General features: G+C 40.7%; 1 protein-coding gene across 9 annotated transcripts in view; it reads right to left on the reverse strand.

Annotated features, from left to right (window-relative positions):
- Positions 1–1,678: 1,678 nt before the first annotated feature.
- The window catches only part of USF3 (upstream transcription factor family member 3), a 41,003-nt gene continuing 20,150 nt past the window's right edge, over positions 1,679–22,531 (reverse strand). For 3 of the 9 annotated variants that reach the window (XM_016941669.4, XM_016941671.4, XM_016941670.4), the window contains 4 exons: positions 21,652–21,680; positions 18,418–18,500; positions 12,693–12,789; positions 1,679–9,804 (listed from right to left, as the gene is read on the reverse strand). In XM_016941669.4, coding sequence (XP_016797158.3) covers positions 3,338–9,804; positions 12,693–12,789; positions 18,418–18,500; positions 21,652–21,680 — 6,676 coding nt within the window. In that variant the 3' untranslated portion in view covers positions 1,679–3,337. The remainder of the gene's footprint in view (positions 9,805–12,692; positions 12,790–18,417; positions 18,501–21,651; positions 21,681–22,531) is intronic. The other 6 variants (XM_063807009.1, XM_016941675.4, XM_054680904.2 and 3 more) reach the window with 3 other exon arrangements.

Below are 22,531 nucleotides of genomic sequence, written 5' to 3' on the forward strand. Positions count from 1 at the left end.
TACATACCATATAAAAAATTTCTTCCCAAAAATCACGTAGCTCTAATTATCAAATACTTAATACTGCTAGTAAATCTCATATATTCATGCTTTTAAATCAAATAAGGGTACTATGGTCTGAACACTTTCAGAATTAAGCCATGTATGAACTGAAGTCTTACATACACATGCATACATCTGTAAAGTAATGAGAGCTACACGTAAGCAGGAGCCAATTATTCACAGATGGTCACATTTTTCCTCAGATGGTCAAATAAGGCTTATTGAGACTCTTTCAAGATCAAAATGTTAGACTGTTGGAATGAAAGCTCCAAGAAATGCAAATACTATGTCTGAACACAGCTAAGCAGGAAAATACAATTAATGCAACAGAAATACTTGAAAGTCACAGGCTTTGAGGCCTTTACGTTGCAATGTTCAAACTGAGCTTCTCCTTAGCCTGTTACCTTACTTTCAATTATGTCTAGCAGTCCCCAGTCCTTCAGAACTTAACAGCCACTGTAGAGAGAGAGAGAGAGAGAGAGAGTGTGTGTGTGTGTGTGTGTGTGTGTATGAGAGACAGAGACAGAGGCAGTGAGAGACAGACAGATGAGAGAGGGAGAGAGGGAAATGAATAGCCAAACACATGGAAAACTGTCCTTCTTGAAATTGGCACACTGGACCTTTCAAGTACAAAGAAAAATTTGAACGTTGCAGCTTAAAATTCAGTTAAGAGAATTAAAAAGCAAGTCATAAATGCCACATTTTTCCTCAATAAAAAGTTTTGACTACTGTGTTTATCTGTTGTCTTGAGTAACTTATTCATGAAGCTCTCCTATTCTTCCCCAAGACCATTTTGAAGAAAGAAAATACAGGTTGTTCTTGCTTTGTAAGCAAGAAAAAAAAATATTGTATATTTTTTTGTCCCTAGGAAGCTGCTTAGTTGGCAGCAGAAAAAGACAGGACAGTTTGGTAAGAACAGTTAAAGAGGCACAAATGACCCTTTTGCTGAGTCTTTAGAAGAGGTATTCACTGGAGTTAACTGCTCTGACCAACCCTTAGGAAGCTTTTTAGGATTAAAAAAAAAGGGAGGGGGCCTGGGAGGGGTGGCTCATGCCTGTAATTCCAGCACTTTGGGAGGCCGAGGTGGGTGGATCACCTGATGTCAGGAGTTCAAGACCAGCCTGGCCAAGATGGTGAAACCCTGTCTCTACTAAAAATATAAAAATTAGCCAGGTGTAGTGGCACAGACCTGTAATCCCAGCTACTCGGGAGGCTGAGGCTCAAGAATTTGCTTGAACCCAGGAGGCAGAGGCTGCAGTGAGCCAAGATCCTGCCATTGTAGACTCCAGCCTGGGTGACAAAGTGACCTTGAATATCTCCTGAGGAAGAGGAACTTGAAAAAGGAATATTCAAGGTGCTGTTCCTGGTGTTAGTTGCACCTAACGACACTCCAGCCTGGGTGACAGAGTCTCAAAAAAAAAGAAAAGAAGAAAGAAAAGAAAAGCTGGTCCTTGAGTTCACTTTGTTAACAAGGCAGATAAAACAATTTCTATGCATCTCTCCCACCCCATCCCATTTTTGGCAGAATATAACAAGAACAAAAAGTAATGGACTTCACGGGTTTAAGAAAAGGAATATATGCCATTGTTTTCTTGGTTTTTTTTTAAGTTTTCAAATTTTAATATGGGTTTTTAAATGTATTATAAACTTCTGTGGGGCTTTTAAAAACCTGTACCTAGGCCAAGCACGGTGGCTCATGCCTGTAATCCTGGCACTTTGGGAGGCCGAGGCGGGTGGATCACGAGATCAGGAGATCAAGACCATCCTGGCTAACACGGTGAAACCCCGTCTCTACTAAAAGTACCAAAAATTAGCCAGGTGTGGTGGCACGTGCCTGTAGTCCCAGCTACACAGGAGGCTGGGGCAGGAGAATCACTTGAACCCGGGAGGTGGAGCTTGCAGTGAGCTGAGATCGCGCCACTGCACTCCAGCCTGGGCAACAGAGCCAGACTCCATCTATTAAAAAAAAAAAAAAAAAAAAAAAACCCTACCTATATCAAGTTCTTCTATGCTTTAGCAGGTCTCAGGTCTCAATTTCCCATTTTCAGATGGCAGGCCTGTTTTTAAAGGACCAATTCATACTTTAAAATATGTGTACACACACACACACATACTTACACACACAGAGACATACAGAAAGACTATATATTTTTTGAAGCACCATTTCACATCTACCAACAAGAAAAATAACAAATTCATATTCTCATTATAATTCTGTTATGAAGGATAATAATGAAATATACAATGCCATATTTAAAATATAAATACTATCAGTAAATGAAAATACTGACAGAGCTTAAATCTCTGTTCAGAAATATTTTTAAAGTAAGGCTCAAATAAACGTGTAGATTACAAACACTATTTCCTGATCAATCCTAATATTTAAATGAATGCAAAAGAATTTATTTCAAGACCAAATAAATAGAATGAAGAGAGAATACTAAATTAAACTCAGTTGATGAAACATCCATTGTTAACTGCACCCATGCAAAACTCCACAATACAACTAACTGCTTTTACCCTTATGACCTGATGCAAAATGCAAGCACAAAATGGAGAATATGTATGTACTTAACTTTTTAGCTTTCTATATTTAAGGCTAAATAATTGTCTAAGGAAGACCTTTGCTTTAAATAATCTTGGCACATTAAAGGATAACACAGCTCCCTAATTTGAAGAACAAGACATAAAATTCAGATAATTTATGGATTGTTATAATTTAGAAAGAAGCCTGTATCTAAACCAAACTTTGAGAATAAAGGCTGATTGCTTTTATTTATTTGCTAACTGCTTGACTTTAACTACGGACATTAAACTCAACATCAGTTCAACATCTGTCATAGGTAAGAAGCTGTTCTAGATGCTGACATTAGCCAGCACTTAGCCACTGTGTTTTATCAAGCTGCCTATATTTTTCAGTAGCAACTTACCTACATATTCCATAAGTTATCAACAATCAAGTTTAAAGTCTAGGCTCCCTCCTACTACCCAGTACATGACAAGATGATCTCCCCCAATTTCCAGCTAATTAGTATTTAGGAAATATCAACTTGGAAATGTAAATCTACTTGGAAAATAAAAAAGTACACCATGCAGTTGAAAACGAAAGATAACTTGTTTTCTGACAACCCAGTATCTGCATCTGACATGGCTTCCCTACATTCAGAAGATAACTGAAAACTGATCATACAGACACACACACACAATCCTTCTCTTCATGTACATGTCTGTGCGCATGCACGCACAAATACATTTGTAATCTCACTCATTACCTTTACATTTCGTTTATCAGCATTTAAACAGCTGAACTGCAATCATGACCTAGAATATGGCTTATGTTATGGGCAGGTCTGTTTGAGGACTGCTTGGAAGAGTCAGAGGCAGAGGAATTTGCTATTGTAAGCAAAGGTGACATTGCTGAGCCATCAGGAAGCGCTGTAGCTATTTCTGGAAACAAAGATGTCATATTAAAATTGGATAAGTGAGAGTTGGTCATGTGCATTGGTGGCATATCTGGGAGAAGAGGAAAACTTGGCTGAGCAAACCCAACAGGTCTGGGAGGAGATAAAATTGATCCAAATCGGTTATTTAAACTTCCACTGTTTACCTTCTCTGTGCTAGGATTTGAGAACATCTGATTAGGAAAATAGGGGATTGAAATATCATTGGACAGTGTAGGATGAGCAGGAGAGTATGGAGGATAGAAGGAGGGCAGAGTATTTTGCGGATCTACCGGGATGAGGGCTGGAGTTCGAGTGGCACTAGGCTGAGTAACCTGTGGAATGAAAGAAGCATTAGCATTTATTGGTGGATTCATGCCACCCTCAGGAATAAAAGAAAAACCAAAATTTTGTGATAGTGTATGCTGGTCAGGACCTGAATTATCATTAGGTACTTGTGGGCTATCAGGCATGAAACGAACAATACTTCCTCTCTTCTCTGTGGCAGGTTGTTGACGTCCAAGAATCATACTGCCACCAGTAGAGAGAGGAAGATGGGGAAGACTTGGATCAAAGACAGTACTTTGCCTTTGGTTTCCAGAACGATTCCTTTCAGGCTGACGAATTTTGGAACCACTGCTGTCTTGCAGGGGATGCCTTGATCTCTGGGGAACTGAAGAATTAGCTTGACGTACAGCAGGGCCTTGATCGCCATTTCCATGAGACACAGATGGATGTGGCAACGCTGGCCTTGCAACCCCATGCATGTTGGTTGTGACTGGAGGGTTCATGTGGCCCTTGGTGGCATGACTCTCAGTAATCCTCATGGGATTGGATTTCTGTACAGAAACATTGGGGCTTGTGTTTCGACCTTGAATATCTCCTGAGGAAGAGGAACTTGAAAAAGGAATATTCAAGGTGCTGTTCCTGGTGTTAATTGCACCTAACGACATGTCACAACTTTCCCTATTCTGACTCTCACTCTCTCTTCTAATATGGACATTTTCATGAGTTGGGGGACAATTATATTCAATTGCAGAGGATGGACCACACTGTGTATTCCTCTGATGTTCTGAGAGTGACCTCTGGCTCCCAATGACCTGATCACTGAGGTGAGGGGCAAGTAAGCTCTGCATGAAACTTTGGTGACAAGTATTTTCACTGTCCCTTGATGGAATACCATTTCCTGTTGGGATGCTCTGAACTGGTGGGTAAGGTAATCTCTTTTGACGGTCAATTGGTGGGGGGCCAGTGTTTTGACTAATTCGAAAAGCCTGGGACTGCATACTCCGCAATGATGATACAGGGTTACCTATTTCATTGTTTCTTGAAGATTGTACTTCAAAATTACTCTGGGGCTGTTGACTAGCTCCACTTGGTTTAAACGTCTGACAATCAGAAAGGCGGATATCTGAGGCTACAGTATGGTCCACACGACCCTGCATATTATGAATAGCCAAACTCTTATTTCTGGGAACATCAAGATAGCTTCTCATTTCAAGCTGATCTGAAACTCTGGAACCCTGAATTGATATCCCCATTCTCTGCTCTGAATTAGAAGATGTCTTTCCAATGAGTGCCTCAGCAGAATAACTTGAAACTCTATTTCTCTCTGGCCTGTGTGGAGTACAGGTCATGTCTGAAGATCTAGTCACAATACTTGGTTGGGACACCATTTGCTGCTCTAAGCCTCTTGATGTCAAAAGCCTCTGCATTGGATTATGGCCAGATACATGTTCAGATGAAACCCCTGAACCTTGCTGTCTGCTTCCAACATCCTGCTGTTGGTGCATAATATCTTGACTGAGATGGTTCTGGGGATGGTTATGATGGTTCCGACTAGTTGAAGGGTTTTCACAGCTCTTCTCTGTCTGGGAGCTTCCAAAGTGTTGCTGCATTTGTTGCTGCATCTGCTGATGGTGGGGATGTGGCTGGCCACTCTTGGATCGGGATTGGTCAGTTCCATGGTGCTTTGGTTGTAAGGAAAGCTGAGAGGTCTGGGTGCCCTGAACAAGATTCCTCTTTTTCTGCATCTGAACTTCCTGTTGCAGAGTCCTCTGTTGGTGGACATTATGGGGCTGAGAGTGGACAGAGCTCTCTGCATGAGGTACATGATGCTGCATTTGATATAAGTGATGCCTCTCTCTTAACTGCCCTGCTTGTTGTTGTTGTTGTTGCTGCTGCTGCTGCTGCTGCTTTATGTAGAGATGGTTACTATGAAGGTGAGATACACCTTGAGCTGGAACATGCTGCTGCAGGGCCTGTAGATGCTGACTTGCCTGGGTTTGCTGCTGTTCAGCAACTGAAGGCTGAGAACCACACTGAACTTCAGTTTGCCTCAATGCAGGAGTCACAAAGTTGTTACTAGGTGGAAATAATCGTGTAAGGCCATCTCCATGAGCTGGGTTGCTAACAGGCACAACTGAGTTTGAAGAATTAGGAGGGATCTGACTGACCATCATTTGAGTTTGGTCAGAAATGGTGTCTGGAGTTCTGCTCATCAGGGACATACTTTCAAGCCTGAGGGGGGCTGGCTGACAGTGCTTTTGACGTTTAGCTGAAGACAGTAAAAGGTCATCCTGGACAGCACGCTTAGCAGAATCCTTACGGCTTTCATGGCTTGGCTTTAAGAGTGGCTCTTGAATCTGTGAATTTGGTATGGTACTAGTCATAGTATTTAGCTGTTCTTGGGAATATTCAGTCATCAGAGATGGTCCAGGAGGTTGACTGCCATAGGAGCTAGATGAAACGGTCAGATTAACCGTTGCAGGCACAGTTGTTTGCTCTGAAGTTGGGGATAAACCCGCACAGCTGGCCAGAGGATGGCTGATGCTGCTCTGATGGATAAGATTATTCACACTTAAACTGGTGATGCTTGGTGGCTGGGAAGTTGAATCCTGTAAAGATGCATTTGATGTTTTAATTCCTAGAGAACAACTTGGTTTCTCAAGGGGCCTCTCCATAGTTGCTTCAATTGAACCCTGAGAATTAAATTCATTTGGTGTTGCTTCTGCCTGTCCTGTGCCACTCTCTTTAGGTATCTGTGATTTGAAGGGTGGGTCTCCCTCTAACAATGATGCTTCAGAAGGCTTTGAAGCAACTTCCCTTATATCAGCCTGGAGGCCAACTCTTCCCTTCTCAAGGTTCTCCTGGTCAAAAATAGCTCTTGCTGCAAGAGCTACTATATCAGTTTGCTCTACAAAGGTACAGCTGTCACATGTATTAGTTGTTGCATTGCTGGTCACATCTTCTCTTGTTGTTTCAGGAAGCATGGATGCAACTGAGAAACTACGACTACTGCCAGAGCTGGTTGACATGGGAGAGTCGGCCTGTCTACCGGTGATCAAAGAACCATTAATAACCTCTTGATCAGGGAGGCAGGAATGATGCTGTGGAGGATCTCTATCATCGTTGTTCATCAGTAATAGCTCCTGTTTAGGATGTAAATTCACACTTGAATCAACTATTTTAGGATTTTCTGAAGAAAAGTCAGGATGATCCATCTGATGAGAAAGAGATGATTTCTGAGGGTTTTTTTTTTTAGCAAGATCAGATAGCAATGTAGTTAAACCTTGCCCTTTTAAGAGACCTGTGGTTTGCATTGTATCTGATGAATCTTGCTCAACTCTGCAAGGTTCAGCAATGATTTCTACCTCAGAAACACAGTCAGTACTTGTAGTGCTTGTTGTAGATGACAAACCAGGAACCTGAGAAACCAAAATGTGAGGATCACTTGGAGATGGAATCAATACATTGGCTGAAGCGCAGGGTTTGGCAGCATCTGATAATGCTAAACTACTTGGTGGTTTATCCTGAGATGTCTCTTGTTGTAGATTAGGGGTAGAATCTTTGGATTTTGCTGCGACCATTGCAAAATGTTCACTTGTTACAGATTCTTGGGAGGGTGGGCTGGACTTTTCTGCTGACTTAGATTTCGATACAGACTCAGGTATTAATGATTCAGAGCTTAGAACACCCAAAGAATGTGAAGCAGAAACACTCACACTATTTGCCTGGGACACAGAGACAGATGGTAACACAGCAGGGAAGCTTTCTAGCAGTCCATCATTACAGGGTGGCTCTGCTGAGCCTTCAGTGTTGGGGCAGTCTAACTTGCTCACATCTCTGACTGAATTCAGGGGACACGCTGACTTGTTTGCTGCTAAGTGTTTCCTGCCACCTGGCTTCTTATTCAACCTTTTAGGTTTCATGTTAGGCAAACAAGCAACAGTGTTCATTGAGGAAGTACTCACTAGATTATAAGTACTAGCTAGTGTGGCTGAACTATCTGTTGTCACAGGAGGTGCTGCAGTTGTTGTTAATGAAACACAGTTAGCTGTAGTGGTTTGACTATTTGCAGCAGTTTGAGAATTGGCAGGCTGGCTAATAGACAATTGTACACAGCTTTGCCCAGCCATCTGTGATATGCTTTGATTGAGGCTGGCCAAAGCACCAAATGTATTCAGGGCAACATTGGTATTTGGATCTTCGCTGGTGGTGGGTTGAATAATTTGCATAGGGGTTTGATTTGTAGTTCCTGATGAAGACATCACAGGCTGCAAAGCAAAGAGCTGTCCATTTAAAGAAATGGTTTGAGGCTGTTGGTTTGACATGGTAACAGAAAAAGTTTGTGTTGAGTTAGACGCTGATAAAGATGAAGGTCTTGGTAATATGTGGACAAGATGCTTTCCTCCAAAAGTCTGTGGTGTTGGAACATTTTGCACTGAATTATTAGACCCTATTACAGTATTGGCTCCATTGATGGGGAGTCGAACAGAACCAGGAGGTGGAGCAGGGAGGAGTGGCAAAGGATTCTGATTAGCAGCCTGTATGATTACTATCTGTTGACCTACTGTTTGGTTGGGAACTTCTGCCCTCATCACTGTTGGGCATGGGGTGGTGCTAGGTGGCTGAAGAATTATAACATTTTGATTAGTTGGAGCTGCATTAACAGCTGACCCAACTGGCTGAGCCATCTGAATCACTTGCATTGCTGAATTCAGTGGAAGGATATTTTTGGGAGGCTGAGATTTAACTTGTGGCTGGGCAATTAGTGGCTGCATAGGTAAAGATGGACAAGAAGGCAATGTTACAACTACTTGCTCAACTGGCTGCCCATCTGCTGGAAAGGAATTATTCAAGTTGATGTCTGTAGCCACATGTCTACTGTGGTTGCTTGTGGTGGGGCTAGTACCAGACTCATTTAATACTGGAGTCACAGCAGAAGATGGTGTCTGGCTTAAGGGCTGAATAGTGTTTCCTGCCAGTTGCAAAGTAGTCCACGTTGTCTGTGTGTTTCCAGCTGAAGAAATTCGTGTAAGGCTATTAATGTTTTTCAAATCTGAAGTACTAACACTTGAAGAAGGCAAAGAACAAGAAAGAGTCCAACCATTGTCCAAAGGGTTTCCCGAAAGAGTGCTTATAGGAATGGTGGCCTTCCCTACTCCAGGGGCAGATGATGCCACCACTGTAGCTGTACTTGTCAAGTCTGCACTCTTACTAATGCTCATTGGAGAAGAATCACCTGCAGTTCTGGGAGGCTGCGAGCAGACTGTGGTGGTAACTGAAACAACAAAAGTGTTTTGAAAATCACCTCTGAAGTCCTGTATGCTCATGCAGGACTTGTTTCCATGGTGCACTTTAGTGGCAGTTGCTGAGGAGCTGTGGGGGATGTTTGTAACACAAGGGGTCATTTTCTTCAATACTTTGGGGTTCTCTTGTCCATTCTTATTTTCAGAAGAATTTTGATCATTTAGACATGTGTGCAAAGAATGATGTTGGTGAGGCTCAGATTCAATTGAAACAGCAATCAGTGAGCCACTAGTGGCACCAAGCACATTTGATTCGCTTTCAGATGTGGGAAGCTCGAGAATACTCTGAGCAGAAATGGCAGCAGGAAGACAAAGAGGAACAGGCTGGTTGGTAGCCAATGCAGGAACTGTGGTCTGATGCCATGGCTTGTTTTCAGAAGGGTAAACTCCAGAAATAGATACAGGAGTCACAAGATTGCAAGTCCTCTGTACTGGCACCACATTGGCGGTCTGCTTTTGTAAATTATGACTAACATTAAAAGTTATCCCCTGAACAGCTGTTCCCTGGCTGTTTCCACCAGGCTGATTCCCGTTGGAATAAACAATAATATTTTTTTGAACCTGGTCACTAGGAATAACAACAGAGACCTTTGAGTTTTTAAGATTTCCTTTCCAGTGAATTGTGGGGTCATCATATAAGCATATGTCATTAGCTTTCAGTAATTCAATATATCGGCCATTTTCTTTTTGGATTTCTTCCAGTTGTTTCCGTAGCTTTTTTATTTCTTCAGCTATAATATTAAAAACAAAAATTTATAAATACCTGAGAATGTCAGTATTTACAATAACTTGACAAAGAACTGTATACTAAACTACTGAATTCTAATTCTAGCATTCTAAGTACTTCAACCGAGACTCTTCAGCTCTTTTCTAATACAACTTCTTTTTTCTTTTTAGAATGATATCTTAAATCCCTATGCCCTCCTTTAAAAAGTATAAATTTTTAAAGGTCAACTGAAAAATTACTCATAATGTAGAAACCTCAAAATTCGCAATTCAAAAATTTCCAGTAGGGCAGCTACATAGGTGAAGTAAGGGAAGACATACTGATATCATGGCAACATGCTAGGAAGATAACATTGAATATCAATATGCCATTTAAATGCTGCAGCAGCCACCATTACCTGTGATAGTAACAGGCAGTCTCTTTATTTTTTATTTTATTCTTTTGAGACAGAGTCTTGCTCTGTGACCCAGGCCGGAGTGCAGTGGTGCAATCTCGGCTCACTGCAACCTCCACCTCCCAGGTTCAAGCAATTCTCCTGCCTCAGCCTCCCGAGTAGCTGAGATTACAGGTGCGCACCAACACTCCCAGCTAATTTTCATATTTTTAGTAGATTCAGGGTTTCGCCATGTTGGCCAGGCTGGTCTTGAACTCCTGACCTCAAGTGATCTGCCCGCCTTGGCCTCCCAAAGTGCTGGGATTACAGGCATGAGCCACCATGCCCAGCCGACAGTCTCTTTTATAAATGGCTTTAGTTTCTATTTTATCCTTTGAAACAATTGAGACAAAAAGGAATAGAACACATAAGAAGCAAAGTGGCACCAAAGTGCACCAAAGAAAGCATCGACAATGGAACCTGCACTTTGCTTGGTAGGGACAATGCAGGTATGCTACTGAGCAGTGAGGGCATTGTCACAGCCCTCCTTTCTAAGGTAGATAGCTTCACCTATGAGTACCACTAATGGGGCAGGCTTAGCTGCTGGTATATGCTCTGTGACCCCACACATCCCCATCTGTCTTGAAACAGTGGAGAGTATTCTCATTCCTTTTCCAAAGCATCCTATTCTCCAGGCTAACACCCTGTGAGGGAGCCTGAAATGAAAAGTTCCATTCCAACAAAGACGAGCTGAAACTAGCAGATCATTTTTCTTAGTTTAAAACTAAGAGACAAAAGAAAGATACCAGTGTTCACGGACAGTAGAAATTAAAGAACAATCATTATGGACCAAATAATAATCATGGTTCTCACTTATTGCACCTTTACTACCTGGCACATTTCATTCCTTGTTTCATTTAATAACAACGACAACTATAACAGCTAACATTTATCAAGCAATTACTCTGTGCTAGGCTTTAATCTAAGTTCTTGTATTATCTCTTTTAATCCTCATAAGAACCATGAGATGGCAATTTATATTTTATTATCACCACTTTTAGATGTGAGAAACAGGCCCAGAGCAGTTATATAATTTGCCTAAATTCAGCCAGGTAGATACTATGATTATCCTCATTTTAACATAGGGAAACTGGGACTGGGAGAGGCTAAGTAACTGACCAAAGGGTACTGACAGAGTAAATGAAGCTGAGACTCAAACCTAGGAGGGCCTGAGTCCAAGGCCATTGCTTTGGCTACTAGATACATGCACAGTGAGCATATGGAAGAAGCCACTGAGAGAAAAAAAGAGGATAGAGCAGACGCACAGAAAAAGAACCAGAGAAATAACGATCATGACAGAAATAACAAACACAGATTTAGGCTGCCTTAGATCCCACCCCTAACCCCTGGCCTGTCTGGTCAGCTTTTTCTGAGTCCCACGCAACTTCTATTTTTCAACAATTTCCCTTTTTCCTAAGGTAACTTGATTGTCTCAGCCTCTGTGCTTTGAAATCAAAAGAGCCTTCATTAGAAAAGTCTACTCATCATTCTGTCTTACATCCCTTCTGTGGAGTACCTCAAATGGTTACTAAACATGGATCATTTATCTATCTGACGGCATCACAAAAAGACCTGGGCCATAAACACCAGCTAAACTAGGTGAGGGGGGGAAACTGCTAATATTTAACTAAAAGTAAACAAGGAGAATTCTGAATGCTGACCTCCTAGGTAGGCTTTCCAATATCTTTCCCATCCATTACAATAAACACAGCCCAGCACTGACCTTACCTCAGGCAATTCTGCCCTTTTTTCTCTCTTTTTAAGGTGGCCTACTGAGTTGTCACAGGAAATTCTCTCCTTGCACTTGTCAGGGGTATAAATAAAAGACAATTTCAAACTGGCCTACCCTGAGCTTTACGCTTGCCTGGAATATTTTTTTCCCGCTGCTATAAGAAAACTTTCTCTCCAATGCTAATGGAAAAAGAGAACTCATTTGATGGCATTAAAAAGTCACCTTTATCTAAGAATCAAGTATCATTAAATGATCAGGCAGTTTGATGCACAGATTACAAGAAATATAAACAAAATGAATGTTTTGGCCTTTTTTGCTAATGCATAGTTAAATCTTGGCACAGGCATATCCTAATCTTTTTAATAAATTTCACTGAGCAGAACTCCCCCCTTACATCTTCTTATGGGATTGCCCTAACTGCAATGTCCAATTGGAATAAAGGAGATTTAGCATTACCAGTATCATGAGTTAGGCAAACATGAAATACACAGAAGAGTTCAAAGTCAAAACTATGTATGCCTACAAGATAAGAGGTGCTCACAGAGGAGAAAGAGTTAGACTAAAATGAATTTATGGGTAACATTATTCTTCCAGACCCACTGAATGCAGGGTCTTAATAATGTTTTGGGGCCAAAAAGCTTTCTATGTCATAATATAAATTTCACTGTGACACAAACACCTAAACATTTTAAAATACAACAAAAAGTAAGAACTTTTAAATCTTTACCTTGTTCATTGTTTCCTCCATTAAGCAGGAGTTCATCATTTTGCCTTTTCAATTCTGTTATATATTTAAAGGCTTGGTCCAGGATCATATTCTTGCTCTGTCCAAGAAAATTTTAAAAGTTTACAAGTTTCACTGAAGGGTAAGAACTTGCCAGATGAAACTTTAAGCTTTGTCTTTATCACATATATATGATACGTATCTTCTCAAAATTTAAAACAGGCACTATATTCAAAAGCTTCTACTGTATATTTTTCATTTATTAAATGGTTATTGGGCAGCTAATGAGTGGCAGGCTCTGTTCTAGGCACTGGGGATATAATAGTAAAACAAACAATGTCCCTGTCCTTGAAGAATACACACACACACACAGAGGAATGCTATGAAGAAATATAAAGCAGGGTAAAGAGGGAGCTAGAGTGATGGTGGAGGTTACTTTGTGCAAAGGACTGAATGTTTGTGCCCCCTAAAATTCATATGTCTAAACCCTTATCCCCAGTGTGATGGTTTTTGGGAGGTAATTAGGTCATGAAGGTGGAGCCCTCATGATGGGATTAGTGCCCTATAAGAAGAGACAGAGATGATCTCTCTCTCTGTCTGCCACTTGAGGACATAACTAGGAAGTGGGTTATCACCAGGAAGTGAATTGGCTGGCACTTGATCTTGGACTTCCCACCTTCCAGAACTGTGAGAAATTAAAGTTACCCAGTCTATGGCATTTTTGTTGCCGCAGCCTGAACTAAGACACTGAGAACATTTGTTGTATATGGAGGTTGGGGAAGGGCCCTGAATAAGGTGATACCTGAGCAAAAACTGGAAGGAAGTGAAAGGAAGCAGGCCCTGCAGATATATGGGAAAAGGGAGTCCAGACAGCAGGATCAGAAGGGCAGGGGCCCTCAGCCAAGCTAGGCTCGGCACGTTGGAGGAATGGTAAGGAGGTGAGCGGAGCTACAGTGGAGTACACGTGGGAAGAGTAGTAGAAGGCCAGAGAAGGCCTTCAAGATTTTGTAAAGGTTTTGGATTTTAATGTTATTCTTTACTCTGTTTACCACAACTACTAATTATTCTAAATAATAGGCCAAGAGAGGAATGTCACTTGATTGAGTTTTGGTGTCACGCTTCCAGTAAATTGTATTCCTAAGCTTTTTCAAAAAGATTGTATGTTATGTTAAAGTATTCCTTTATTCTCATGTCCAATACATGCCTATATACATCCTTTTTAAAAACTCAGACAAGGCCAGGTGCAGTGGCTCATGCCTATAATCCCAGCACTTTGGGAGGCCGAGGCGGGCAGACACTTGAGGTCAGGAATTTGAGACCAGCCTGGCCAAAATGGCAAAATCCCGTCTCTATCAAAATTACAAAAAAATTAGCCAGGCATGGTGGCGCACACCTCTAATGCCAGCTACTCAGTAGGCTGAGACAAGAGAACTGCTTGAACCTGGGAGGCAGAGATTGCTGTGAAGTGAGATCCTGCCACTGCACTCCAGCTTGGGCAACAGAGTGAGATTCTGTCTCAAAAGAAAAAACAAACAAACGAACAGACAGACAAAAGGATTTTGTATTTCCTTACATTTAAAAATATATCTTGGCGGCCGGGTACGGTGGCTCATGCCTGTAATCCCAGCACTTTGGGAAGCCGAGGTGGGCAGATCACCTGAGGTCAGAGTTCAAAACCAGCCTGACCAACATGGAGAAACCCCGTCTCTACTAAAAATACAAAATTAGCCGGGCGTGGTGGCACATGCCTGTAATCCCAGCTACTCGGGAGGCTGAGTCAGGAGAATCACTTGAACCCAGGAGAAGGAGGTTGTGGTGAGCCGAGATTGTGCCATTGCACTCCAGCCTGGGCAACAGTAGCAAAACTCCATCTCAAAAAAATAATAAATATATATATATTTGTGATACTTCCATATAGCATCTAGACATCTTTCTTTTTTTTTTTTTTTTTTTTTGAGACAGAGTCTTGCTCTGTGGCCAAGGCTGGAGTGCAGTGGCGCGATCTCGGCTCACTGCAACCTCTGCCTTTCAGGCTCAAGCAATTCTCCTGCCTCTGCCTCTCAAGTAGCTGAGACTACAAGCACATGCCATCATGCCTGGCTAATTTTTTTTTTTTTTTTGGTAGAGACGGGGTTTCACCATGTTGGCCAGGCTGGTCTCGAACTCCTGACCTCAGGTGATCCTCCCACCTTGGTCTCCCAAAGTGGTGGGATTACAGGTGTGAGCCACCATGCCTGGCCCCTACTTATTGTTTCTTTTTTTTTTTTTTGTAACAGACTCCTGCTCTGTCGCCCGGGCTGGAGTGCAGTGGCGCGATCTCAGCTCACTGCAACCTCCGCCTCCTGGGTTCATGCCATTCTCCTGCCTCAGCCTCCCGAGTAGCTACAGGCACCCGCCACCATGCCGGGCTAATTTGTTGTTGTTGTTGGTTTTTGTTTTTTGTTTTTTTAGTAGAGATGAGGTTTCACCATGTTAACCAGGATGGTCGTGATCTCCTGACCTCATTATCTGCCTGCCTCGGTCTCCCAAAGTGCTGGGATTACAGGTGTGAGCCACCGTGCCCGGACTACTTATTGTTGCTAATGACTGTATTTATTTTATTTACCAGTCTATTATTGATAAACATTTAAGATACCTTAACAGTCATTTCTGGTTTTTATCCTTCAGCTATCAAGAATGTTGCAATGAATATTTAACTTCTACTCCAGGATATATATTATTAGCTATCTCTGGTACTTTGTAGATAACTCTTTTCATGTAGGAATCACTGAGATTTAGTCCTTTGTTTGGCAATTTATAATTCTGAGTTCTTTACATTGAGTCCCAACAGAGACCCAATACATAAACCCAGGAAGTTATTTACTGCTAAGAGAAAAATAATATTGTTCTTTTTAAAAACAATAATCTGAACAAAGGCAGAACCTGATAATTCCCAGCCACCTGTCCCTCTACTGCAGACAGGGGCCAAAGCCTGTGAAGAAAATCTTAGTTGGCTCTGCTTCTGATAGCCAAATACTGACTTCCTTTGCACATTCTAGAACACCAAGGAAGTAAAATGGTTATGGTTTCCTTTCTTCAGAGAAACTCGCAGGGATGAAAGCCAAGAGCAGGAAAGTAAGATTTTCCTGGGCAAACATCTATGTTTACTGAGTAGCTACCTAGCTACCTTCCATTGAGATGTGGAGAAAGAAAAACAAATTAGAAGGCATAGTGTGTGCCATTGTGTTAAGGAAACAGAAAGCACAATTTTTAAAAAGGCTGAAAAATACATACATGGAGCCGGGCGTTGTAATCCCAGCACTTTGGGAGGCCGAGGTGGGTGGATCACTTGAGGTCAGGAGTTTGAGACCAGCCTGGCCAACATGGTAAAACCCCATCTCTACTAAAAATACAAAAATTAGCCTGGCGTGGTGGCATGCACCTGTAATCCTAGCTACTCAGGAGGCTGAGGCAAGAGAATCACTTGAACCTGGGAGGCGGATGTTGCAGTGAGCCGAGATCATGCCACTGCATTCCAGCCTAGGCAACAGAGTGAGACTGTCTCAAAACAAACAAACAAACAAACAAACAAAAACATATATGGAAGTCTAAGTCCATCCTATAGGGAAGAAAGGAAATGAAGAGTAAGTCCTTTCCAAGGGAGATAACATAGAGAAGCAAGCTGATTTGCTCCTTTGACATCCTGGGAAGGCTCAACACTGAGAACCACCAGCCTCTACAGAAGATGGAGTGAGCTGGGGGTTAAAATAGAGGGGAAGTGGCTGAAAGACTCCTAATAAAGCAGTAATAAGAACCACCCCCTACCCTGCCCCCACGCACATATTCTACACAGCTGGATGACTTTCCCTTCCTGCCCAAACCGCAGGAGACAAGTTTATTTTCTCTGAAATTTGAACCAGAGAATTTCAACCTCAGGGATACTTGGCACAAAAGTGGACAAGATGAGGGTCCTAAGTGGAAACAGGGGGGTAGAGTAAAACTCTGCCTACTACAGCACAAGACTCTCTAGCCCCCTAACTCCCATCCAGCTCCCAGAATAATAGCAACCTCTTCCTCTTCCTACCAGTCCCACTCCCAGGCAGGAGACTGATGGGTTCTTCTCCAAGAAAATGAAAAAATTAATAGCTATCCCACACACACAAAAAAAGACAAATACTGATATGTTTTAGTTCCACAACAAGAACAATAAAACTAGCATAGCTTCTAATCATGCAACACTTAGGGCCACCAAAATACAAACCTATTCAGTCAGCTTTTTAATGCCTCATTCCCAAGTATGAAAAAAACAGCTTCAAGTCACTAAACATTTAAGGAAAACCCCCTCAAAAAAAGATGAGACAAAAAGGGGAAAAAAGGAAATCAGGAAAAAAACATAAACAGAAAAAAACTTCAGGAAAAAACCTACATATACTATTCAGAGGTGAGAAGATATTGTATCCACAAACATATGGTAGGAAAAGGAACAGAGAATAAGAAAAAAGACTATTGGAAATTAAAAATATAAGAGCTGCAATTAAAAACAGAAGAGCTGGAAGAGGCCAACTGGTTGAGAATGAAAAAGGAGAACAGAGTGTTCCAGAAGTAAAGTCTTGAAGAAAGAAAATGGCAAATGAAAATTATGTAGTACATTTGACCTTATAGAAAACTCTACTAAGAGATGGTTGGAAGTATCAGAAGGATTAAAGTATATGAAAAATTAAGCAAATGGAAAACTATGAGGTAATTATTTACTCCACCCAAAAACAAAAGCAACAAATGAAATAGTACACTCCTTGGCTCAACCATGAATAATATTTACAGTTTTAAAAACGTAAAAACTGAATACCAATTTAACCAAAAGTGATAGAATTATAATGGAAGGACTGAAGAAGAAGAAGCCAGGGGAAAAGCATAACAACGAGTCAATAGATAATATCTAAAATTGAAAAATTCAGATACAGCAACGTAAGTATGCTATTTAGAAATATAACAGTAAAAAAAAAAAAACACACAGAAGAAACGGTTGAGAATATTTGCCTCTGAGGAGCTGTGTTGGGGTTAGGAAGCAGGTAGGAGATTAATGTTTGTTGTTTTAAGCTTTTTAGTGCTGTTTGCTATGTGTCTTATTAACTTTTTGCATATATTCATTTAATTATAACATTATAATAGTGATTATTGCTTAGGAGTAAGATATCAGTTTATTTTTTAAACCTTTTTGTGCCTTTCATATTGTTTCAATTTTTTGTTTTTTGTTTTCAGTGGAGCATGCTTTATCCTCATTATTAGAAGGAACAAAAAGGTATCTTCATTAGAGAACACTGTCATACTTTAAGCTGAGATTTTAAGTACTACTGGGGGTTAAGAGGGCACGGAGAATAAATTTTTAAAAAGATCCTTGGAAGATTCTAAGTAAGAATTTAAAAGGAGTAAGAACATGCATTGGCAGGAAAACAAAATGAAAAAATGCCTTGCAAATAGAGTGGCATATATGTAAACATTGTCATGTGATTAATTTAGTTATCAAGAGAAATCTGAAGAGTCTAGAAATTATATGGTACATTTGACCATGAAGAAACTGTACTAAAAGATTGTTGGAAGAATGGGAAGAATTAAAACAAGGCAATTATTAACTTCAAAAGAACCATACATAGAAATAGAAAGCAACAAAAATAATCATTCTAAGCACCAAAACAACTTAGGGAATTGTCTGTTCATAAGTAATGAATGAAGATATGAGTAGACTTCTTACCTGCTTCAGGGCAGGAGAACATGGGATCAGCTCTCCTATTCTGTTTATCCCAGCATTGATTTTCTTCTTTCTATGCCTCTCCACTAGATGGGAGAAAATTCATTTATCAAACCTTACACTACTTAGTCAAAGTGCCCTCATTCAACCACGGTAAAGAAGTTTTAGGTAAAGAAATCCCTAAGAAATGCTTATCAATGGCCAGGCGTGATGGTTCACACCTGCAAACCCAGCATTTTGGGAGGCCAAGGCGGGTGGATCACCTGAGGTCAGGAGTTCGAGACCAGCCTGGCCAACATGGCAAAACCCCATCTCTACTAAAAATACAAAAAGTAGCTGGGCGTGGTGGCACACGCCTGAAGTCCCAGCTACTTGGGAGGCTGAGGCGGGAGAATTGCTTGAAACCCGGGAGATGGAGGCTGCAGTGCGCTGAGATCATGCTGCTGCTCTCCACCCTGGGCGACAGAACGAGACTCTGTCTGAAAATAAAAATAAAAAAAAAGGGAAGGGGGAAGGGGAGCGGAAGGGGAAGGGCTTATCAAACATTATCTACTATAAATAACTATAATAAGTAAAATGTCTAAGATGTCATTTTTTAAATCTAGTGTTACAGAAATCTACATCAGCAATACTTTTATTAGCATTTTGTTTTTCTTTGAGACAGGGTCCCCCAGGCTGGAGTGCAGCAGTGCAATCTCAGCTCACTGCAATCTCCTGCCCTCAGCCCCTTCCCTGGGCTCAAGCCTCCCGAATAGCTGGGACCACAGGCATGCAGCACCATGCCCAACTATTTTTTTTGTATTTTTAGTAGGGACAGGGTCTTGCCATGTTGCCTAGGATGGTCTCAAACTCCTGAGCTCAAGCTATCTGCCCACCTCAGTCTCCCAAAATGCTGGGATTACAGACCTGAGTCACTGCACCAGACCTTAAAATTTTAAAGACCATCATTGATAATAATTACTTTCAAATTAAAAACAAATAGGAATTGCTAATATTTCATTACTACTAGGCCATCATTCTATTACAGTTCAAGTAATCACTAGAGATTTTAATGATAATCAAACTTAAAGAATCCACTAACAAACAAGTTATTAGAAAGCTGCCTCTTTATGGCAAATGGGCAAATGAGGCCTTTCTAGGCAGATTAAAGAACCTTAAAACACCTTTTTGGATGACTACTGGGCCTTTTTGGAATAGAAACAGCTATTAGCTATGACTTAAAATAGATAAGAAAGAGTATTGGTTTGGTTTTCTCTATGGGATCTGGGATCTGGGATCTAGACTCTCCACTTTGGCTATGTTGGATCTTTCCCATCAAAGAAACAAAGCAACTGACAGCTTCTCAATCAACTGTGAAATGTTCCAGGCTTAAGCGTTACAAATTTAAAAGGGGTCAAAGGATAGGAGACATTATACAAATAATTTCTATAAGACTCTGTAAGTGGAAACATTAGTATTGGCTATTTTCTATTACAAAGTTTTCTAAAACATTCCTTTTTAACAAAGGATTCCAGTGCTTCTAAGTAGATGATCTTTCAGCGGCATGGGTGTGACGTGTTTTGCAAAATATATATATTTTTTGCTTTATGATCTAGCAGTAAGAGCATCCTTTTTTCTTTCTTTTCTCCTTTTTTCTTTTCTTTTTCCTTTTTTTTTTTTTTTTTTTTTTTTGAGACAAGGTCTTGTTCCATTGCCCAGGCTGGAATGCAGTGGCACAATCACAGCTCATTGCAGTCTTGACCTCCCAGGCTCAAGCAATCCTTCCACCTCAGCCTCCAGAGTAGCTGGAACCATAGACATGCACTACCATGCCTGGCTAATTTTTTTTATTACTTGTAGAGGTGGGGTCTCCCTATGTTGCCCAGGCTGGTTTTGAACTCCTGGGCTCAAAATATCCTCCTGCCTTGGTCTACCAAAGTGTTAGAATTACAGGCATGAGCCATCACGCCTGGCCTAGCATCCTTTTCAACGACACCTAATTAGTCTTTCTTAGTAAGTTATGGTAAACACATCTCTTTTTTTTTTTTTTTTGAGATGGAGCCTCACTCTGTCACCCTGGCTGGAGTGCAATGGCACGATCTCACTTAACTGCATCCTCCACCTCCCAGGTTCAAGCGATTCTCCTGCCTCAGCCTCCTGAGTAACTGGGATTACAGGCACGCACCACCATACCCGGCTAATTTTTTGTATTTTTAGAAGAGATGGGGTTTCACCATGTTGGCCAGCCTGGTCTCAAACTCCTGACCTTAGGTGATCCACCTGCCTCGACCTCTCCAAGTGCCGGGATTACAGGCATGAGCCACCACGATCGGCCTATAAGCACATATCTATGGCACCATGTGACAGCTGACTCCAATCAAAAAGATTAGCTCTTATGGTCAAAAACATTAATTTATACAGCAAAAAAAATCAAAGCAATAAACTGTGCTTACCTTTCCTCTGAATTCTCTAATAATAGTATTTGTTGGTTTCTAAGAGTAGATTTTGTAATGTATGGAGGTTAAAAAAAAAGTTGACATGAAGACTTTTTACCCCCTGCTGAAAAATGGAGTTTCAAAGGCAGTAAACTCCACATTCTGAGAAACAGCAATATCCCACCAGTGTTCAACATACTTTTCCATAGATAAAATTTTCCCAAGGGTCCTTTCCTTAGACAAAGGAAGGTATCGTTTATAGATACAGTGTGCCAAATTCCAAATGTATGCACAATTAATTTTATAGATGTTTATCTGGCTTTGGCCTGTAATTTCAATATTTGAGATAAAATCCAATATTTATTTTCTATACTTTTTCCTATAATTGAGGACTCCAGAACTTAATTTAAGACTGTTCACATTACAAGGCCCTTTAGGATCTATAGCCTGCTGCTCATCTCTTAGCTATACCTCTAGGCAGCCAGCTCCCTCGGGAATTGCTGCAAAGATACATACCCTCCATACTATCTAGGAGAATAATATCTGGACTACCTTGGTAGGTAAAATCACTTAAAACACTAGCTCCAGGGATACAGTAATCTCTTAAATTATCTAAATAGACTATGAATCAGAAGATGATAAGCAAGCCATCTTCATGAGACTCAGGGAGTATTTTGTCAATAAAAAACAAAAAGGGAACATTTTCCTAAAACATAATGAATAATGATTCCTTGCTTATAACATAAAAACTTATAATCAACTGCAGTATGATTTCATTTTGAATGCAAAAAATGCTAACAGGTAAAATTTAAATTGTTTCTACCTGCATTGTGTGTCTCCCGGTTTTTCTTTCTGAAACAAAAAGTACAAATAAAAGGTAACATGAAAATAATGGGAAAGTATTTTTACCATTTTATACTTTAAGAATCACAAAAATAAATTTTATGAATTTGTATTTATTGCAGCAATAAGAAACAATCTGAAGAAACATTTCCTTAATATATATTATGGTATGAAAATCTAATGGCAGAGAACCTCAATATAAATTTAGAAACCACAATTTCTGGAGGTAACTACAACTCTCTATTCTTCCATACCCAGAAGTCATAGGTTGGGAAATGAATCAATCACTGAAAAGCTTAATTAACTATTTCAAAATGTAACTTAGGTGCTGGTAAATTCACGAAGTGATGTGCCAAGTAGGTGATTTCTGATGTTTGTCCTGGCACCTGGACCAGTACGGGTGTGCATGTGCAGGAGACACAAACAACAGCAGAGTAATTTTGTAATCCCTAGGGAGGGAGATGTGGCAGCCAACAGCACCCGTGCACAGACAAGTGGCATCTGAGCTATCTTGTATTTGTGTACCTTAGGTTGTCCAAACTCTTAAATTTTCTTGAGAGCCTATCTACTAAAAGCATTGACTTTCCCTTTTATACACAATTACTCAAAATATTAGCATTCTCTAATAGCTATTTGGTAAGGAAAGAGAATCGTGATTTTAATATTAGTAGAACCATTGGCCATGCAATTCTAAGCAGAAACATTGCTAAAGGTGCTAGAAACTCAGAAAAAAAGGTTATACAAAGAACCAGAAGTAACACTGTTCTGATATGCATATTAGCATTAATGGATTATAATGTCACAGAATGTCTATTCACACTGACTAGAGCCTAAATGAACTTAGGATATACAAAAATTAA

The sequence above is a fragment of the Pan troglodytes genome, chromosome 2, assembly GCF_028858775.2.
Source record: "Pan troglodytes isolate AG18354 chromosome 2, NHGRI_mPanTro3-v2.0_pri, whole genome shotgun sequence".
NCBI classification, from domain to species: domain Eukaryota; kingdom Metazoa; phylum Chordata; class Mammalia; order Primates; family Hominidae; genus Pan; species Pan troglodytes.